At 24.9% G+C, this 20,143-nt stretch overlaps 1 protein-coding gene across 3 annotated transcripts in view; it reads left to right on the top strand.

Moving 5' to 3' along the window:
• LOC101238117 (Na(+)/H(+) exchanger beta) overlaps positions 1 to 20,143 on the top strand; it is a 101,182-nt gene that overhangs the window by 68,859 nt on the left and 12,180 nt on the right. For 2 of the 3 annotated variants that reach the window (XM_065791825.1, XM_065791823.1), the window contains 11 exons: positions 260 to 381; positions 522 to 598; positions 729 to 863; positions 3,685 to 3,774; positions 4,542 to 4,607; positions 4,703 to 4,812; positions 10,902 to 10,946; positions 11,325 to 11,393; positions 11,604 to 11,662; positions 11,737 to 11,807; positions 11,992 to 12,077. In XM_065791825.1, coding sequence (XP_065647897.1) covers positions 260 to 381; positions 522 to 598; positions 729 to 863; positions 3,685 to 3,774; positions 4,542 to 4,607; positions 4,703 to 4,812; positions 10,902 to 10,946; positions 11,325 to 11,393; positions 11,604 to 11,662; positions 11,737 to 11,807; positions 11,992 to 12,077 — 930 coding nt within the window. The remainder of the gene's footprint in view (positions 1 to 259; positions 382 to 521; positions 599 to 728; positions 864 to 3,684; positions 3,775 to 4,541; positions 4,608 to 4,702; positions 4,813 to 10,901; positions 10,947 to 11,324; positions 11,394 to 11,603; positions 11,663 to 11,736; positions 11,808 to 11,991; positions 12,078 to 20,143) is intronic. The other variant, XM_065791824.1, reaches the window with a different exon arrangement.

Genomic DNA, 20,143 nt, shown 5'->3' on the forward strand with positions numbered 1-20,143 from the left:
CTTTTTGCATTTTCTCCCTATTTAATTAGTCAATCTTTTTACTAAAGCCTATCTTAGCTCTTATTTTAGTATAAAATCAACTGTGTGTCCTGAATAAATTTTAAATTAAGATAAAATATAGAATTTAACAACAGTTATGCAGCCCTGGCCCTATCTAGGTTTCAGCTAAACTAAAACATAAACAAAATAAATTTGTTATGTAGTGTAATTTATTTTTTATATTAATTTTTTCCTGACTGAAACTCAATTTGATTTTTAGTTCTTCAACCGAGGCACTTATTTTTATGCTGTTTGGTGTTGAGTTAGTTATTTATAATCATAATTTTAATATGAAATTTATTTCATTTACTCTACTGTTCATTACAATATACAGAGTTTTAGGTATAAAATTTTGTATTTTTTATAAATTATTATAAATATATAAATTTTTTAATATTTATTATTTGAAATTTTCAGTTTAGTACTAATTTAAATTGTTATTGAATAATAATAGTAAAAAGTTGTAATAATAAAAACTTTAGGAGTAACATCGTTAACTGCATTTGCGAATAGGTGTGGTCGGTTAAACAAAGTAAATGCTGTGGAACAGTTTATTATGGTATATTAATTTTAAATTTAATAAATCAATAACTTTCAATAAAGTAAACACTATGGTCCAATATATGTTATATTTAAATTCAAGAATAGCAATGGTTCTTAAAAAATGTTTTTTTATAAATGTTTCTTAGAGTTATGGTGGTTTGCGTGGAGCTGTAGCATTTTGTTTGGCAGGTATTATTGATGATGATATCGATGAACATAAAACAAAACAGTTGATTGTTACAACAACCATGAGTGTTGTTGTATTTACTGTTTTTTTACAGGTTTGTTTTAACTGGTCAACAAAAAATGTTACCTTGATAAAATAAAATTATTAAAATCTTGTATGTGTATATATGATCTATTTGGTTTATATATGATATATTGATGTATATATTTATGTATGCTTGACAGGCCTCGGCATGAATAAATGAATGCATGAGCAATTAATTGCACGTCTATAATGGGTATGTGGGCGAAGGGGGCAATAAGCATTTTCGCAGGTTTTTAGATAAGAATCTCATGGATAAATTAGAATTAATTATGTTTTAGTAAAAGTTTAAAATTAAATTTTACACTGTAATGTTTTGTACATCAAAAAAACAATCGTTAGCAATGGTTGTTTTTCTGATATTTATTTGTTCAAGCATCTTAAAGTTTTCTAGAAAAATTTTTAAAAACAACAATGCATTTGTTTTAAAAAAAAAAAAAAAAATCTAATTTGTTAAACTTTATTTTAATAGAGTTTAAAAATTTATTAGAAAATATTAGATTGCTTTTTTATTGAAACAGTTTATTATTTTATAAATATTATTTTGTGTCATGTTTTGTATTTCTTATTTTTATATTCAAAAAATTCCTTCATTACTCTTCTTGTTTGTAAAACATTTTTTTATAATTTGAAAAGTTTAAAAATCGCACTGATATAACTTGAAGGGATAAAGCGAGTAATTATAAGAAAAGACGTTTGTAATTAAAACTTGAATGAATGAGTTCAATGTTTTTAAAACTTGAATGAATGAGTTCAATGTTTTTAAAACTTGAATGAATGAGTTCAATGTTTTTAAAACTTGAATGAATGAGTTCAATGTTTTTAAAACTTGAATGAATGAGTTCCATTTTTTTTGAAATTGCTTTTTTTACTTTTTACTGAATTTAAATTTAGACGAAAAAATTTTTATTACTGTTTATTAAAAAAGATTTAATTTAAGTTTTAAATAAGCGTGTATCTATTATTTTCACTTTGATTAAGTCATATTTTAGATACTAAGTTAAACCCACAATTATAAAATATTGTGTATTAAAAAGTATATTTTATTTTAAAAGATTTTAATTAGAAATATAAAATTTAAATAGCTTTTTAAAAACTACTAAAGCTCTTTAGTTCTTTGTTGTTTAGTTTTGTTACACTTTTTTTAAGATGTTTTTTAATTAAATTCTTACACTGGTCATTCGAAGTTTATTTAAAAATAGTTAATAATTATAAAACATTTTAAAAAAATCTACTATTATAAACTTTTTACCTTGATGATGCTCACAAAAACGTAACGATGAACATTTTTTTGCTTTTTTTTTAACATATTACTTATTAAAGTGATATTATATTTTAAATGTTTTTTATCATTTTTGTTTAACTTACATGGTGTCTTCACACCCATGTAAGTTAACACTGGCAAAATTTAGCTTGTGCAAATATACAATTTTTTTTTTTAAACAGCAAAGTTTAATGTTTTTTAGGTTTCAGTCGTATTTTGCTTACATAAACAAAAATAGTAAAAACATGCCTGCCATTCCTGCTGTGGCCTGTATGTTATATTGATATAAAGATTTACCTCTATAATAATAGGTGTGTAAATAGATTTACCTCTTTAATAATACCTCTATAATAATTTTGGTATAAAGATTTACCTCTATAATATATTTACACCTATATCCCTAACAATGAAACATTAACACTAGTTGACTTTGGCAGTCGTGTTTATAAGTTTCAAGTGAATACATCAACTTTCTGATAAGGCATCGTATACTTAAAAACCTGGCGATCAGTCATATATAATTTTAGCAAAGATTAAAATTACAAGAAACATTGTTTTTGGAATGCATAGCTTAAATATTATATTCACAACTGCATTATGTTACATTCACAACTTTTGAAAAGCTCAATATGTATGTTTTGTATCAACTTCCTGCACCCCATTTATCATGAATACCAGGGTGCATTTATTAGATCAACGTTTACCAAATACAACAATTTTCTGTAAGGTGTTCAAAATAGTTTAGTGGGCATGTGGTACAAAAATGAGCAGAAGGATGCTGCATTATTTTTAATTATCATGCCTAATCCAGACAGACACATTTTAAGTCCTATAGATAATTCTATACATAGCAAAATTTTACAGAATCGAAGGAAACTTGCACACTTTATTATCGAGGCATATTTAATGATATTATAGATCAATAAGGTCTCTTAATATTTTATTCGATTAAAAAGAGGATTTTAGATATATTAGTAAATATTTATGAAGGATTACATTCTTAATGAAAAATTTTTTGAAATTGACATTTAGTTAATGTGTGGCTGTCAGCAAAAATATTAAGATGATTATTTTTACTAATCATTTACTTCATGTGCTATATGATTTTGTGTTTCCGAAAAAACAACACAAATGATGTTTATAAGTAATAATATTTATAAGTAATAAGCACATAAATATTTAGCAATGATTTTTTTCCAATTTTTTAAAATTTGCATATTTAGCTAAAAGGTCATGCGCTGGTATCCAAAAAGTGACCCTTCCTGCAGAAAACCATGCGGACGCCAATGGATACATATGATAGCACATGATTCAATCGTTTTTTGTTGCAGGAGAAGGAAATTTTAAATAAAAATATTCAAAACAAATTTATTTTTTGTTGTTTCCATGTTGCATTTGATGTTGTTTTACGCACTTTGCACTAAATGCAAGTGCACCTACAATTTGTCCTACATTTATATTTAAAACTAAATTATTATTATAATGCTATATTAATGCATTTAAATTATATTATTAGATTAAAGTTGCTTAAAGTTATTACTTATATTTATTAACAAAAATTTAAAATTAGGGAACAACAATTAAACCATTAGTGGAGTTTCTTGGCGTTAAAAAAGCTTCAAGTTTTGAAAAGTCTATGCTTGAAACTGTAAATGACAAGGTAATTTCTAATTGTTAGTTTTATTGAAATTATATATTTAGAGAAAAAACGAGTTTTGTGCAATTTTCTAAATATATTATAAAAATAAGTTATTAAAATTGGTCAAATGCAGGTGTTTTTTTTCCTGTCAATGCATGTAGACAAAAGTTATTTTTTATCTGGAGTGAGTTTAGCCAGAAGTTTTTTTTCTTTCCACAGTGCATATTGTATAAAGTTTTGTTAGTTTTGCATAAATGATCAGTCCAATATTTTGCAGAAAGCAGGAAAAAAATACAATTGTTCAATATTTTGCTTCATGAGTTTCTCCATTAAATTTAAACTCATCTGATAACTAAACTAAACTCACCTATTTGCTTTGAACACCTTGCTTTTATCGCAGTTCATATCATACTGAGAGACAACTGCAGAAAATTCTTCTAGATTGTTTCCAAAGGATCTAAAGGAATCTTTGCGAGCAATTATGCATGTGTGTCATTGGACAGTTTTCAAATTCTCTCATATATTACCCATGTTGCTTTTATGACTTTTTCTTTACTTGATTAATGATTAATCAAATTTTTTGATACTTGCCTTATTATGCCTGAATTTATATATTATATTATAAATGTTAGCAATTTAGCTGGTTCCTAGTATTGCAGTTTATCTATTGAACACTTTTTTAAGTATACAAAATTATATAATATAAAAATATTCCCATTTAAAATTGATTTCTTATTAATAATCTTAGCTTAGTGCATTTTTCATGATTCTTATTATCTGGGTTTTAGGTAATTGGATATGTGGTGACTGGATTTGAAGAAGTTATTGGAATGCATGGTCATGGATACTGGAGGGTGAAATAAATTTTTTTTTAAAAAGAAAAATATTTTAAACTAATCTTTAATTAATTTTCATTTGCATAATCAATAAATGTAAATTATTGAAACAGGATTTGTTTGAAGACTTCAATCGCAAGTATCTTCGAAGATGGCTAGAGAGAGATCCTGATCTTGCGTTAGATGAACAAATATTTTTGACAGAAAGAAGGCTTGCTTTTAAGTAGGTCATTTTTATTTGTTTACATATGTTTACTTTTACGGTATGAGTTTGTTTTTAAATATGAAAACTTTGTTTAAAAGCGAAATTAAAATGCAAAATTTTTTTTTCTCTTAAGAGTCAAGCATTACACTTTAGGCAGGGCTTGCTTTTTACAATAAATATTGTTCATCTTTTTTTATCTATTGTTATCTTATTTTCTTACTATTTTTATCTTTTTTTTTTTCTTCTACTTGGTATTTGAACATAGAAAAAGTTCAAATACATATTGAAAGAAGAGAATTGTCCCACAATTTATGTAAATTAAATTTTTAGATGTTTTTTTTTTCCATTTCTTTTATTATTGGATTAATTTATTAGATATTTTTTAGTTCGTTTAGAGTTTGAGTAGTTTTTCTTTAAATTATCTTTATGGAGAGTTCCAGATTAAGTTAAAATAGAGTTTTTACATGTGGTTGTATTTTTCGGTTTTTTAGTTTTAAAATATGGGTGGTAAAGTCTAGGGATACTATATGATGAACTCTGGGTAGACAGAAAAGGTTAGGTATTTTTATGGATATGGTGTGATAATGAAAAACATGATGTTGTTTTGAAGCTCGACAAGAAAAAAATACTTAAATGCTTTTTCCTGTTATTATAAAAAAATATCTTAAAATATTTTATAATTGAGGATAAAAATTACAATAAAAAATGCAGCATGGTCTCAAGATAATCATGCAAATATACAGAAAATTGACAACAAGCTATAGCTTTTCTGTTTTCCTACCATCTTTACTTATCATTGTATGTATGTATTTCTACTGTATTTACTTGTCCATGAATTTCTATTCTTTTTACTGTCAAAATGAAAGCAGAAATCACTTTTACTTTGTTGAACATTTTTAGTTAGGAAAACAATTTTTTACATAAATAATTTTCCATCTTTCTTCTTTTTAATATTCTTTCCTAACAAATTAAATCTCAAAATCTTGCTTTCTTGAATATATGACACATTTAAGTAATTTGCAAAAGTATTTAACTTACTCATAGCTAATCTAATAATAATTGTACCTTGCTGTACCTGTACCTTTGCTGCATCTAATCCTTAGCTAATCCTAATTGTACCTTGTTCCAACTGACTATACATTACCCTGCCCAAAAATCATAAGTTTGTTTATTAAACTGTCACACTATTAATGTAAAATTTATAAGCATGAACAAAATATTATCATACAAGCATAGTTAACAAAAATATATTTGTTTGTTAAAACTATTGAAAATAAGCAAAGATGACAGAAAAAGCCATCATTGAAACTGTCTCATTGAAAAATTAGCATTAATTTAAAAATTTTTAAGGAAGAACACCTAAAATTTTGTTTTTTAGAAAGATTTTTTGTTTAAGTAGGAGTCTGCAACTGCATCAAATTTTTCTGGATGTCTTAATGGTTCGGAAAGGCAAGAAGTACTAAAAGAAAAGAAGCATTACTACTGAATTAATTCAGCATCCTCTAAAGTTCTTTGTGGTTGTTGCTAGCTAATAAGCTAGACTACCATTGTGTTTGTGTTAATGAGTGTTTATCAGTTTAGGCCAATCAACTGTTTTCAGCCAGGCAAAGCAAAATTTCTTAAGCAAGTAGCATAGATAGTAGATGTAACTCCTGTCTATGCTATAAAATAAAGAGTACTTAATTTTGTTTTGTATAAATTAAAATTAACAATAACCATTCTTGAAATTTTTAATCTGGCAATTTAATGATGGTCTTATGGACATCATTTTTGATTTTCTATTTTGATATTAGTGCCTAAATTTTCTCTTATTAAAAAAATCATAAGGCTTGGAGTGCTCTAATTTTTTTTTTAACTCTTTTACTTCCAACAAAGACTCAAAACAACCACTATTGATTTAGTTACTAAAAAGCAAAAAATAGTGTTAAAGAACAAAGAAAGTTGACAGAAGACTTTCAAATTTGTAGGTCTTATGAGTCAGGAAAGATTATTGATGTGCAGGGAAAAAAAACTAGATAAATAAAAGTTTTTAGTAGATGAAAGGACAGATACTATAAAATGATGTGACTTTTCTGAATGACAAGTCAAGTTGAACTAGAGATGATAACTACATTTACAGTGCGTTTTTAGACCTTGTCTATAAGAGAAAGAGCATCATTAAAAGAACCATATTATTTACCTTTACATATTTCTTATTTGCCCCTGTATTCCATACAGGGGCAAATAAGAAATATGTAAAGGTAAATAATGATTTCAGAAGTAGGAAAAAGTGTGAACACCATAAGGAGAAGCAACCTTAGCAAATGCTAACTTTGCAATTGACTGGTATCCATGGTTTCCATGAGTGGTTAGTACTAAATAATAATCCAAGAAGAGGTAAAATAACCTAAGAACTCATTGAGAGACCAAAAATTTTGGAAACATTAATATAAGAATATTAACAATATTGTTATAGTTGTTTGCAGTAAATAACTGAGTTTTTTTGGAATTAAAATTCACAAGCCACTGCAAGCCTCAAGCTGTTACAGGAAAGAGATTGAAGCGAAAAAGCGTTAGAAAAGAAAAGACTTTTTGTTTAGACAGGAGTATAAAGTTGATTCATCAGCAAATAGAACCAATTTAGATATTCATATGCACCATATGAAGCAAGCTAATGGAAAAGACCAGCATGCCAAACTTTATTGAAACCTTTTGATATGTCATCAGCAATAATCTTTGCCTTACCACCTCCATTTAATGCACAATAGAATCTTTCAGTTACAGCAGTCAATAAGTCAGCCATAGAGCGAAAAGATTGAAATCTATATTGCTCGTCAGAGAGTTATTAGATTCAAGATGAGATATTAGGAAATTTTATTTAAAGGCTCAAAGCCCTTCTTAATGATAGACAGAAGACAGAACTTATAAGACACTAGTTAGAGGGGTCAAAGTGTTTTACATAGCTTTTAAAAATTAGAACCACAGATGCTATTTTCCAGATTTTTTTAAGATTCAGTTAGGCGCTTATTATATATTTAGAAAAATTGAGAAAAATTGAGAGAAATTGAGAGTTCTGGAGAACACTTTTCTAATACTAAGATAGATTTGTTTTCTGGACCACAAGCTGTGGAAGAACTTAATTGAGAAATGATTTTGGCAATCGAAGCCAGAGTGATTTGGAGATCTAACAATGGGTTAACCTGCTTAACTGGAATGGTAAGAAGAGTACGGCCATTAGACTTTAGAGTTGAGATAGAGGAAAGTAATTGTTTCATTATGAATAGCTTTGGATTATTCTTGAGAGGTGTAGTAAAATCAAGTTCATGAATTAGAGATTAAATGTTTGAAAATTTTAAAAAAGTTTTAAAACTAAACTTCTGAAATAAGATAAAAGATTTAGTAAACTGGGAGTAATGGAGCTTAGCATCAGACAATAATTTATTACATTGATTTCTTTCAATAATAAAAAAGCGTTTGTTCTTAAGAGAGTTTTTGCTTGTTTTTATGAAAAAGATGAAAAATATGACCCAAGAGGTTATGTAGAAGGTGCATTTATTAGCAAAGAGATAAAAGATATCAGCCCAAAACCTTCACTATCATGAAAATCATGAAAAGAACCCTAGTTGGCTTAAGGGTAGTAGTAAATAATGGGAAAAACAAGATAGGAGATTTATAGTGGTCAGAGGCACTAGGAGGATATCTCTATAGGAGAACAATGAGAAACTGAAAAAATGCTTTAGACAGGTTAGACAAATCAATCAGTTCAGGTAAGTGATTTGGGTTATCAGAAAAACTAGTGACAAAGTTAACTATTTGAGTATACATAATTGAGAAATACAGATGTGTAGAGAGAATAACCTACATGTTAGGTCTCTACATATTCACTACTAAAAATTATGCTTAGATAAACTATTGTTGCAAAAAATACATCAAACTGTTATTAGTGTATGCTCTTTTTGCTTAAAAGAGACTTAGTTGAGCTCTACTATTAGGAGAAAAAAGTTCAAGATTATTGCTACTCTTTCTGTAATCGTAGAGATGAATTATAGATTGCAAATGCTTCAACACTACTTGTATTGTTTAAGCTTCTTTTCTTTTCTTTTTTTTTGAATAAGGATTTTTTTTTCCCCACAGAACAAATAAGACAATTACTTGGTAAAACTGCATCTGTCCAACAACATCTGTAGAGTAGTCCAAGATCATCTGTACACTTTTGTCCTAGATCATCTTTTTTTTTTACTCCAACATCTGTCCAATATCATTTGTAAATTCAATGACCCCTAACAGCATCTTGTAGAAAAATTACCAGATGTAACTACATCTGGTAATTTTTCTACGTCTAATCACATCTGGAAGAATTCCTTCCAGATGTAACTACATCTGAAAAAAACTATTCATGAAACTAAATTTGAGTAAAATAATGCAATAAAATTTAATAATTTTTTCAAAATGTAACTACATCTGAAAAAAACAATATATGTAACTACATCTGGGTAAAATAATGCTGGGTATTATGGGTAAATTAATCTGGGTATTATATTTTAATAATTTCAAAAATCCTATTGTTATTTAATATAATTGAAAAGATGTAACTACATCTATAGAATTCACAGATGCAAATTTTAATTCAAATTTTTTGTAATTTATTACTTCCTATTGCTTTACAACACTTAAAGACATTTTTAATTTTTAAATTTTGTTAATAAATAGGAGTAATTGTTATTTTAAATAGAAACCATGCAACGATGATACGAAGTCCGGTAGAAACTGAATATTTATACTTTAAGACCACTGTTTTATAAAATGCAACAAAATCATTGACACTAATCATTCTCTCAATATTATAGTTTATTTAAATTGCTAAACGGATTAATAACGTTTATTCATTGCAAAGATTTTAAAAATGTAAAATTCTAAGGGATTTTTTTAAAAAGATTTAAAGACAAAAATACAATAAGAATAAAAACAACAGTTCAAAGAATAATAATTTTAATTAACAACAGAAAATGATAATAAAATAAGAACTTTAATCAAGTATATAAAAGGCAACCATTGATTTTATTGATAAGTGAAACTAAAGCTTGATTTCCAATAGTTGTAGAAATGTCAAACAAGAGTTCTACAAAAATAACGTCGATTGTACAACAAAATTTAGGTTGTGAAAAAAAGGTTGGCGAAATAGATTCAAATCAATTGTTGTACAACAAAATGGCACAACTATTGTACAACATTTCTACAACTATTAGAAACCGTGCTTAAAGATGTGTAAAAAATGAAAATATGTAATAAATAACATGCATCAATGAAATTAATTAAAAGCATGTCATAGTTTGATCTACAAAAGCTTAAACTTCATAAACTATAAAAATATTTTTGACGCTTTTTCAAAATATTCAAGTCTAAAATATTTTTGATGTTTTGACTATTTAACCAGTTAATCTTGACCAGTTACAATTCATTTTAGGAGGTCAAAACAGCAATTTTGGTTATTTTGGGTGGTTGTTGACTGCCCATTATTTTAACTAGATTTACTGTCTAAGAACTTTTCGAGTCAATTTTCTTCATCTTATTTAAACAAAGAAAGTAATAAGTCCTTCTTTTTCTGTTAAACAAAAAAAGTACACAGTCCTTCTGCTATTAATATTTATTTTATTTGGCATTTTAATCTTTTTTTTTTCTTCACTGTTTTGATATAATTTAATGGTTTTAATTTTTACTTGGTGGCGTTGTTCTAGAAATGTGGTGATTTTCCTGGTGACGTTGTTCTAGAAAGTATCTCTAAAAAAATCTCATAGCAATTTTCTATTGATTAATTGTTAATTTAATTTTTAATATATATATATATATATATATATATATATATATATATATATATATATATATATATATATATATATATATATATATATATATATATATATATATATATATTATAAACTCAAATTCCAATATAAAAAGTTTTTATATTGGAATTTGAGTTTTCACCTGTTATAACTCTAATGTTTCATTATGTTTATTACATAGTTGCATAGTTAAGTTTATTACCTAGATATGTTTTAAATATTCTTTATCCATTAAGGTTTTGTTTTTTTTTTTCCAAATATTTTGTTAAAATGTATTTTTCATAGGCATGCTTTAGAATATGCCAATAACCCATCAATGATTTTTGAAAGGTAAGCAACTGTTTGCATCAACTTTTAAAAATTTTAAGTTTTTCTGTTTTAAACACCATAAAGTAAACTATTATTGTTGAGAGTTAATTTTTTTATATTGTGTGAAATAATCATAAAACATGGTACAACTTCTTGCAATTTTTATATATCATACTATTCCTTTTACCTATTTTATTATTTGTTGTACCTACTCTGATGTTACCTATTATTTCTATTACCATTGTAATTTGTAATAATAATTTTTTCTAATTATAATAATTGTTTAAATAAATTCCATTTTCAAAATATGTTTCCAAATTGTTTAAATATGATCTGAATAGTTTATGAAGTTTTATGTTTCTGTTCACTTTTTTAAAATTTTTAAACTTTTGTTAAAAGAGAAAATGATGGTCTTAAATTGAATGAAGTAAAGCGAAACGCATCATATGCACTAGAACTGGCTATGAAGTAAGTTTTTAACATGATGTAATGAAGTAAGGTTTTACATGGTTTTTAAGGTGATCTATAAAATGAATGCTATGTGAACTTTTTTTTTCATGTTTAAACATTTAGATTTTTACATTTTTATTATTTTCTTTTAGTGGCTTTTACTAATTCTTATATTATTCTTATATTAAATTAATTTTACTCATGTTTGATTTTTTTAAATTTAAATAGAGCTCAATCAGGCTCGCAAGATGACATTGGAATATTAGATCTCAATATTATGGCAATGCGTACGTATTTTTTATATATTTTGTTATGAAGATTATTTTTTTTAATAATAAAAATCTATAAAATTGTTTCTTAGCAGATAGATATAAAGGTATACCTGATTCAGAATTACTGAAGCCTCACATGATTGCTGGTTTAGTTCCTAAAGTAATTTTTTTTTTAAACTTTAAAATTTTTTAATTATTATATAAGATAGTTTTATAAAGTAATTAATAGTGATAAAAATAATAATAAATAGTGTAATAAATAGTGATAAAAAATAATAGTAATAAATAGTGATAAAAAAATGAGTAATAAAGTTTGCATTTGTTATGTATTGTTGTTCATACAGCGCAAAAGATCTTTATATTCAACCCAAAAGTATTCTTTGGATGAAGTTGATGAATGTTGTGACCACACTGACAGATATCTTAAAATGTGAGTCTCTTGTTTTCTAGCAATTTACAAAAAATGTATATATTTTAAAAATTGAGTCTTTAAATGTGTCCATTTAGTTTTCTTTTTTTTTATTTCAATGCTTTTTTTTTAGTTAAAAACCCATGTATCTATTTTAAGTTTTTTTTTTTTATTTATCTATTTAAAGTTTTTTTTTTTAATTATTTTCAATCTTTTTAGTTAAAAACCCATGTATCTATTTTAAGTTTTATTTTTTATTTATCTATTTTAAGTTTTTTTTTTTATTTATCTATTTTAAGTTTTTTTTTTAATTTATTTTCAATCTTGAAAATAAAAAATTATAGGTTTTTATAAAAATTTTACTTGTGTTTTATTTTTTTTTTATTTATTAAAATTTTTTATTATGATTCAAATTTCTGTTCAACCAAATCACATTTTATTGAAGTCTTTTTTTTTCAATAGTTTTATTGATGTCTCAAATGCAATAGTCTTATTGATATGTTTTTTTTTTCAATAGTTTCAATGTGTTTTAGCACTTAAATAGTTTTCTTTATAGTTTTGTATATTTTTATTAGTATGTTTTATTTTTATAATGTTTATAACATTAAAAGACTTTAAAGTATTAAAATGATTTTGAGGTTTGAGATATGAAAAGTAAAAAATAAAAAAAAAAACATGCAAAATGTTTGTTAAATTTGAGATGATATGAAAATTCTGTTGATTTTGCATAAAAGATATAAGAGTTTTAAGGTTACATGGAAGATATCAGGGATTACATGTTAAATTGCATCGGGAAAAAATTAAGTTACTTTTTTAAAATTATTATTGTCATTTTTACAGGCAACTTTTATTTTTTTATTTTGCTTATATATGGGTTATATAAGGTCTATGTATGAACTGTATGTAAGGCCTATGTATGGGTTGTAGAATGATAAAAAAGTTGTTTTGTATCATTTTATTTATTTTTATATTTCATATCTAAAGGAAATTTCCAATGAAGGAAAAAACTTAAAAAGTTAAAACTTGCATAAACAAAGCTTATTGAACACTCTAGCCTCTATAACATTTACTTAGAAAATGTTTGGGCTGTATGTAAGGCTCTATAAAAATATTGCTCTATAAAAAAATTCATTTATTTAATATCCCTAATTAATTTTTAACTTTTTAATAAAAATATGTTTTATCACAAATGTAAACAAATTGAATATAAATATTTTTAAACATAATCATATAAATATGATTTATCAATTAAACACATTCAAATAAAGTTATCACCAGTATGTTTAAGAGTCATCAATAAAATCAGTTTTTTACCCAATGAAGTGATCATTAGTATATTTAAAAAAAATAAAAGAATTTTGTGTGAAGCAAAACGTATCTCTAAAATGATCACCAATAGTGGACCCTGTGGTAGAAATAGACAAAGTATATTTATTTGAGAATGCCTATAAAATTTATTTATTTAGAAAGCCGAATAAATTTATGGATAAATAAATAAAAAAGTTTCTTGCTATTTTCTAAGTGACAATATGTATTTTTAAAGTTGGTGAATTTCTAAATTTTTTATGGATATAAAAACATTTTGTAAATTTGGATGGTTTTTATTTAAAATGATTTTACAAATATGAAAAAAGGTAAACAGCTTATGTAAAAGTTGTTTTTTATTTGATAAGGAATATATTTTTTGATAAATTAAAAATGTGTATCAATTACTTTTATTTTTGAGTTTTTCAAATTAGGTAATATTGCTGTAAATTTGTGTTGCTTTTTTAAACAAAAAACCAGATTAAATTAGCACTTTTTTTATTTACATGATTTTAAAAAGTTGAACAGGGAAACAGTTTTTTTTTTCTAAAAATATGTGAATATTTTATTTATTGTTACAAATAAAAAAAATGTTCAACTTTAATTTATTTAATTTTATTTTGTTTGTGTTTCAGCATAAGTTAAGTAAACTAAAAAATCAATGTAATGGAGAAAGATGAAAATGTAAAATACATCACTGGATTTTTTCACACAATTTATTAAAGCTGACAAAGTTCTTAAGCCCAACTCATTAACATATTCAGCCATTAAAAAAATACTTTTTAAAAATTTTGGACTATTAGTTAATTCACAAGATTTAAAAATGTGTGTGAAAAGCATGGAAACGTTATACATGACTGAAAGAAAAACATTTCATGAAAAATTGGTATGTATTTATAATTTTACAAGCATCATTATATATTATTTATGAAGTAGAGGAGGGTTACATAACAGAACCTGTTTTTAAAAAAAACAGAAAATCATTTACAAACTGGTTGATAAAATGAAAAAGGAAAGGACACAGGAACTTGTCAATTATCCCTAATTAATGTCCAGAGTTGAATGTTAACCAGTTATTAGGTTACTTCTTATAAAAAGATAATAAACAAAATAATAAGGCTATTGCTCGTGTTGGCAATGCACTTTTTAAAAGTCTTATGGAAACAATAGATACCTTTAACACAGATAAATCCATAGCTTTAATGCATTCCCTTACACTAAGTAGGAAGCTAATGAGAAAATTTTTGCTTCAAAAGGCATCTTGACGGAAGAAAAAACTTCGTCCTACATTTAGTCATGTTTTAGATCCAAAAGGTGTTTCTGTTTAATACAAAGAACTTGTAAGAATGACAATTGATTCTGTTTTAAATATAATTAAAGATTCTTTTATTCCAGTAGATGGTCATGAGTATCAAATGTGTTTTAAAGATGGCTGTGGTGGAGCAGCAAGCACCAATGAAATTAAAAGAAATGATTGAAAGCAAGTCAAATTTGTTTCAATATAGTCTTGTTCCCTCTAAAACTAGTATGTCATTGAGATGGTAAAAATATGACACTGTGGCAAAATTATTCACCAAATGCATCAAGGTTGTTACGCCCTGTGTTTTTGATAAGGGAAACAGAAATTAATCAATATTTACTAGATCTTATTGTCCCAACTACTGATAACGCACAAGAAGAATTAAATGCTGAAGGAATGTGTTGTCAGTTTTGCAAAAATTATCTTAGTGTCAAAGTTTATGTTCATGATACAATATAGAATTTAAAATTTAAACGACTCAACAGCAAACTAGGAGGTGCATAAAACTTTAGAAAGGACAGATATTGAGTGAGTTAGTGAAGGATTCCCTATTGATCGATCATCAGAAGAAACATAGATGCTGTATGAAAAACTAGTTAATGAGGATGGTATCATTCCCACTAAAACTGGAGATTTTTCTACAAGACTAAAAAACCACAAATCAAATCTGATCAAAAAAGCATATTACACATTCATATATTTAGTATTACACATTCATATATAAATTTTAATATGTAATGCAAGAGACAGGGTTATTACTACAATAAAAGAAAAAACTGTACTGTGATTAGATATGTGTTGCAACTCTTGTGAGAATGCTGGAACATCTACAACAGGGTCCCATAGTCATAGATTTTTTTTTTGATGAGTTAATATCTACTATAATGGATATGCTCTCCTATGTACAAAGATAGCAATTTACTATTACATTCTCAAATCAGTATAATTCTTCATAGTTTCTAGTAATAATGCTACAATTAACATTATTTAAAATATGGGCTCAAACTAACCACACTCTTCATGGAGTCCTTCATCACTCAGCTGAATTATTTATTCTTAATGATGGTTATGGCCTTTGTAATTCATCTGAGGAAGGTATAGAAGCAAACAATGAAGATGTAAGAAGCTATTTAAAGCATTTTTCTCATAAGACATCGCATCTAGAACAGCTTACAGATAAGTCATCTTTTAGAGAGATCTGATCCTGGTTTTACAAACCAAATTATCCATTCACATCCTCCAAAGTTATGCTAAGAATGTTTTTCAAATGAGCATACAAGCAGATCTCATGAAAATATGTTTTTGAAACCAAAGAGATAATTTAATATGTTTAAAAACCTTATGTATGATTAGTAATGAAGTTATTAACATTTTTTATTGCTTTTACTTTTATTTTCAAATATATGTATATATGCAATATCAAATATATGAAATATGAAATCATTAGAACTTTTTCCTAGTAATTTTATTATACTAATGTTATTTTGAATCCAAATTTGATTTAAAAGTGCTTGTTTTTAATGACTAAACTTCTTATCAATAAACAGTAAAAACCAGACCCCCAAATTAATAAAATTTTTAAGTTTTCTTTACTTTGAATAAAAATCTAATAAATTACTTTTATAGCTGCCATCAAAAAAAATTTTTTTTTTTTGAATATTCATCAAAAAACATTTGAACCCAGTCTATAAATTTAGTTTAATGTTAAATATTTCAATTTTCCTATAACCACAAAAAAAGAATTATAAAAAGTCCTTAATGAGTTTTCTAAGATTTTTTAATCATTAGTTATGATTCTATTTTCAAAACTTTGTCTTCTGGGTCCACAGTGCAGTATGCTCAAAACATAATTAATGATCATAATTAAGACATATTGATGAAATGATCACCAAAAGTTTTTTTTTAAGTTTATTGTCCATGGTTTTGTGATCATTAGTATGTTCCAAATATATCTATATAATGATTGTTCTTTTGTTCTAAACACACACACTTACATACACGCACATATATATATATATATATATATATATATATATATATATATATATATATATATATATATATATATATATATATATATATATATATAAATTAGTAAAAAACACTAACTTTTTTTTTAGTGTTTTTTACTAATTTTTTACTAATTTATTATTGCTCTGTTCTTTAAGAACATTGAGCACTCTATTTGTAAAATACACTAACATAATTTACATATATATATATATATATATATATATATATATATATATATACATATATATACATATATATATATATATATATATATATATATATATATATTTATATATATATATATATAAATATATATATAAAAATATATATATATATATATATATACATATATATATATATATATATGTATATATATATATATATATATATATATATATATATATATATATATATATATATATATATATATATATATATATATATCAATTTAAAAATGTTTTTATATATTTTATCTGTTTCAACAAAATTTTTTACAGCGTTTTAAATTTTATAATATTTCCAATATATAGTAAATTCTACATTATTTAATGTTACAAATAACTAAGTCATGAACCATTTAGAAAATAGTTTGGAGAATTTTTTTTTTTATTAAAATTAGATTTTTTTTTACTTGCTTAAGAATTTTTTTTCTTTAAATAAGATTTTTTTTTCTTGCTTTATAGAACAAATATAGAATTTTCTTCTTAAAAATTTTCTATTTTCTTCTTAAAAAAAGATTTTTTTCTTCATGTTTTAAGAATTTTTTATCTTAATACGATTTTTTTTTTCGCGTTTTAAAATTTTAATATTTGAAAAAAAATTAATTTTGAAGAATTGCAGTTGAGTTGATATTAAAGTTAAATCAAATTATAATAACAAGTAAATAGTTATTTATTTTATATGCATAAATAATTCGTTAACAATCTTAAAAATCATCTTTAAACAAACGCACATAAAAAGTCATACAAAAAGGAAGGAAAGAAAAGAAAAAAAAAGGAAAAAAGAACTTCGAATTAAAAAAAAAAAAAGAATACCAAATAAACTTAAATAAAGATAAAAAAAAAAGAAATTAAAAGAAAACAAAATAACGAAGTAAGCAAATAAAGTAAAAATAAAAGTTAAAAAGTAAAGAAAAGAAAAAAAGAAAAATTAAGTAAACTAAGAAAAAAGAAAGAAGAAAAAGCAATTGTAGAACTAGAAGATTGTAGTGAAATTTAAGAAGAATTTAGTTTATTTATTTTATAATATGTTTTTAATTTAATGTAATTATTCTTATTTTATTTTATTTTTTCTAGCTTTGTTTTATTTATTTTTCATTAATATTATTATTTTTACTGTTGTTAATATTGTTATAATTCTTTTTTATATTAATGTTTTTTTTTAAATAATTATTGTTGCTGTTATTATTGTTATCATTATTGTTGTTATTATTATTATTTATATTATAGTATATTATGTTAATATTATTATAATATATTCTTATTTATTATTGATTTATATTATTTTAACTTTATATACTATTGCTTTATTATTTTCAACAATATATTTTGAAAATTCTGCAATAAACTAGTAGCTGAAAGTCATAGAGCTATTTTATGTGATTTTTGTTCTTGTTGGGTTCATGCTAAGTGCAGTCAAGTCAATAAATCCTCATATAATCTTCTTGTTAAAGACTCTTCTGACTGGTTCTGTAATGACTGCATAATTAAGAATATGCTTTTTAGTATACTCTCTGACTTTGAACTTTCTTTGACTTTTTCATGTCAGACTCTTCCAACTAATATATTAAATTCTTTGGAAAGTCCGATACATTTCAAAAATTTATTTAAGGATTAAAATAAAATCTCTAACACGAATACTAACTGCAAATATTATGATATTCTTGATCTTAATAAAACTATAAAATCAAATTCTGAACTGTACCTTCATCTAAACATTGGATCTTTACCTTTTCATATTGATGATCTTCGCAGTCTCATAAGTTCACTTACTTCTCTCCCTATTGTGTTTGGTATTTCAGAATCTAAATTACAGATTAATGATTCTAACATAACTGATATAAATATAAATGGCTATACTATCGAACATTGTCCAACTGAAGCCAAAAAAAGAGGTGCTCTTCTATACTTGCAATCCAACATAAACTACAATGTTTGACAAGATCTTACAGTATACGTCCCAAAGTATTTGGAATCTGTCTTTGTTAAAATTGTCAATCCTTTTAAAAAAAATATCATCATTTGCTGTATATACCGACACCCTTCGTTAAATCCTAAGGAATTCTTTTCTTATCGTTTTAACCCTTTACTTGAAAAGCTTAGTTCTGATAATAAACAGGTTATGATAATGGGCGATTTTAATATGGACCTACTAAATTACAATGAATCCAACATTATCTCTGATTACCTTGACTCATTATGTTCTTACTCATTTTTCCCAACAATAATTCAACCAACACGTATAACTTGTACATCAAAAACAGTTATTGATAACATCTTTTTAAATTTTCAAACTCCTAATCTAATTTCTGGAAACCTCACAATATCAATTTCAGACCATTTAGCACAATTTGTTTGTATTCAAAATACTCCTAAAAACAAAAAAGTAATAACTACCAAACGATCCTTTAGGAATTTTGATAATAATAAATTTATACAGGCAGTATCAGATATTAACTGGGAACTTAATATTAAGAATGGTGACAATGTTAATGAATCTATGAACTTCCTTTTAAAATCACTTAATGTGATCCTTGATTGTCATGCCCCATACAAATAATTTTCTGCAAACCAAACTAAACTCAAATCTAAACCTTGGATCATCTATGGAATTCTGAAATCAATTCAAAAATCAATTGAAATCAATTCAAAAATCAATTCAAAAAATCAATTCAAAAATCAATCAATATATAAAATCTGAAAATCCCAACACAAAAATTAATCTATTCAATAAATTTAAATTATATAGAAATAAAATAAGCAATTTATTAAAGAGTTCTAAAAAGTCATACTATATTTCCTTCTTTAACAATAACCTCAACAATGCAAAAAACACATGGAAAGGAAAAAAAGAAATTATTAACATCAAACCTTCTTCGCCATATAAGTCTTATAATCTTAAATATAATGGTAAAACTATCTCAGACAGTGTGGCTATTGCTGACATATTCAACAAACACTTTAAAGCTATAGAACGTCCACCATCAAGCAAAATTAGTTCCTCTAAAACTGTTTTTTCTGATTATTTAAAAAACCCAAGTTCTAGTTCCTTTTTCCTTAATCCAGTCACTGAAAACAAGGTATCTGACTTAATAAGAAATACTCTGCAAAATGAGAAAAGTTTAGGTCCAAACAGTTTTCCCACTCGTCTTCTTAAACTTACTGCTCACGTTATTTCTAAACCTCTCTGTACCATATTGAATAATTCTTTTAAAAAAGGGCTTTTTCCGGATGTGTTTAATATAGCCAAA

Source organism: Hydra vulgaris, chromosome 02, assembly GCF_038396675.1.
Source record: "Hydra vulgaris chromosome 02, alternate assembly HydraT2T_AEP".
NCBI classification, from domain to species: Eukaryota; Metazoa; Cnidaria; class Hydrozoa; order Anthoathecata; family Hydridae; genus Hydra; species Hydra vulgaris.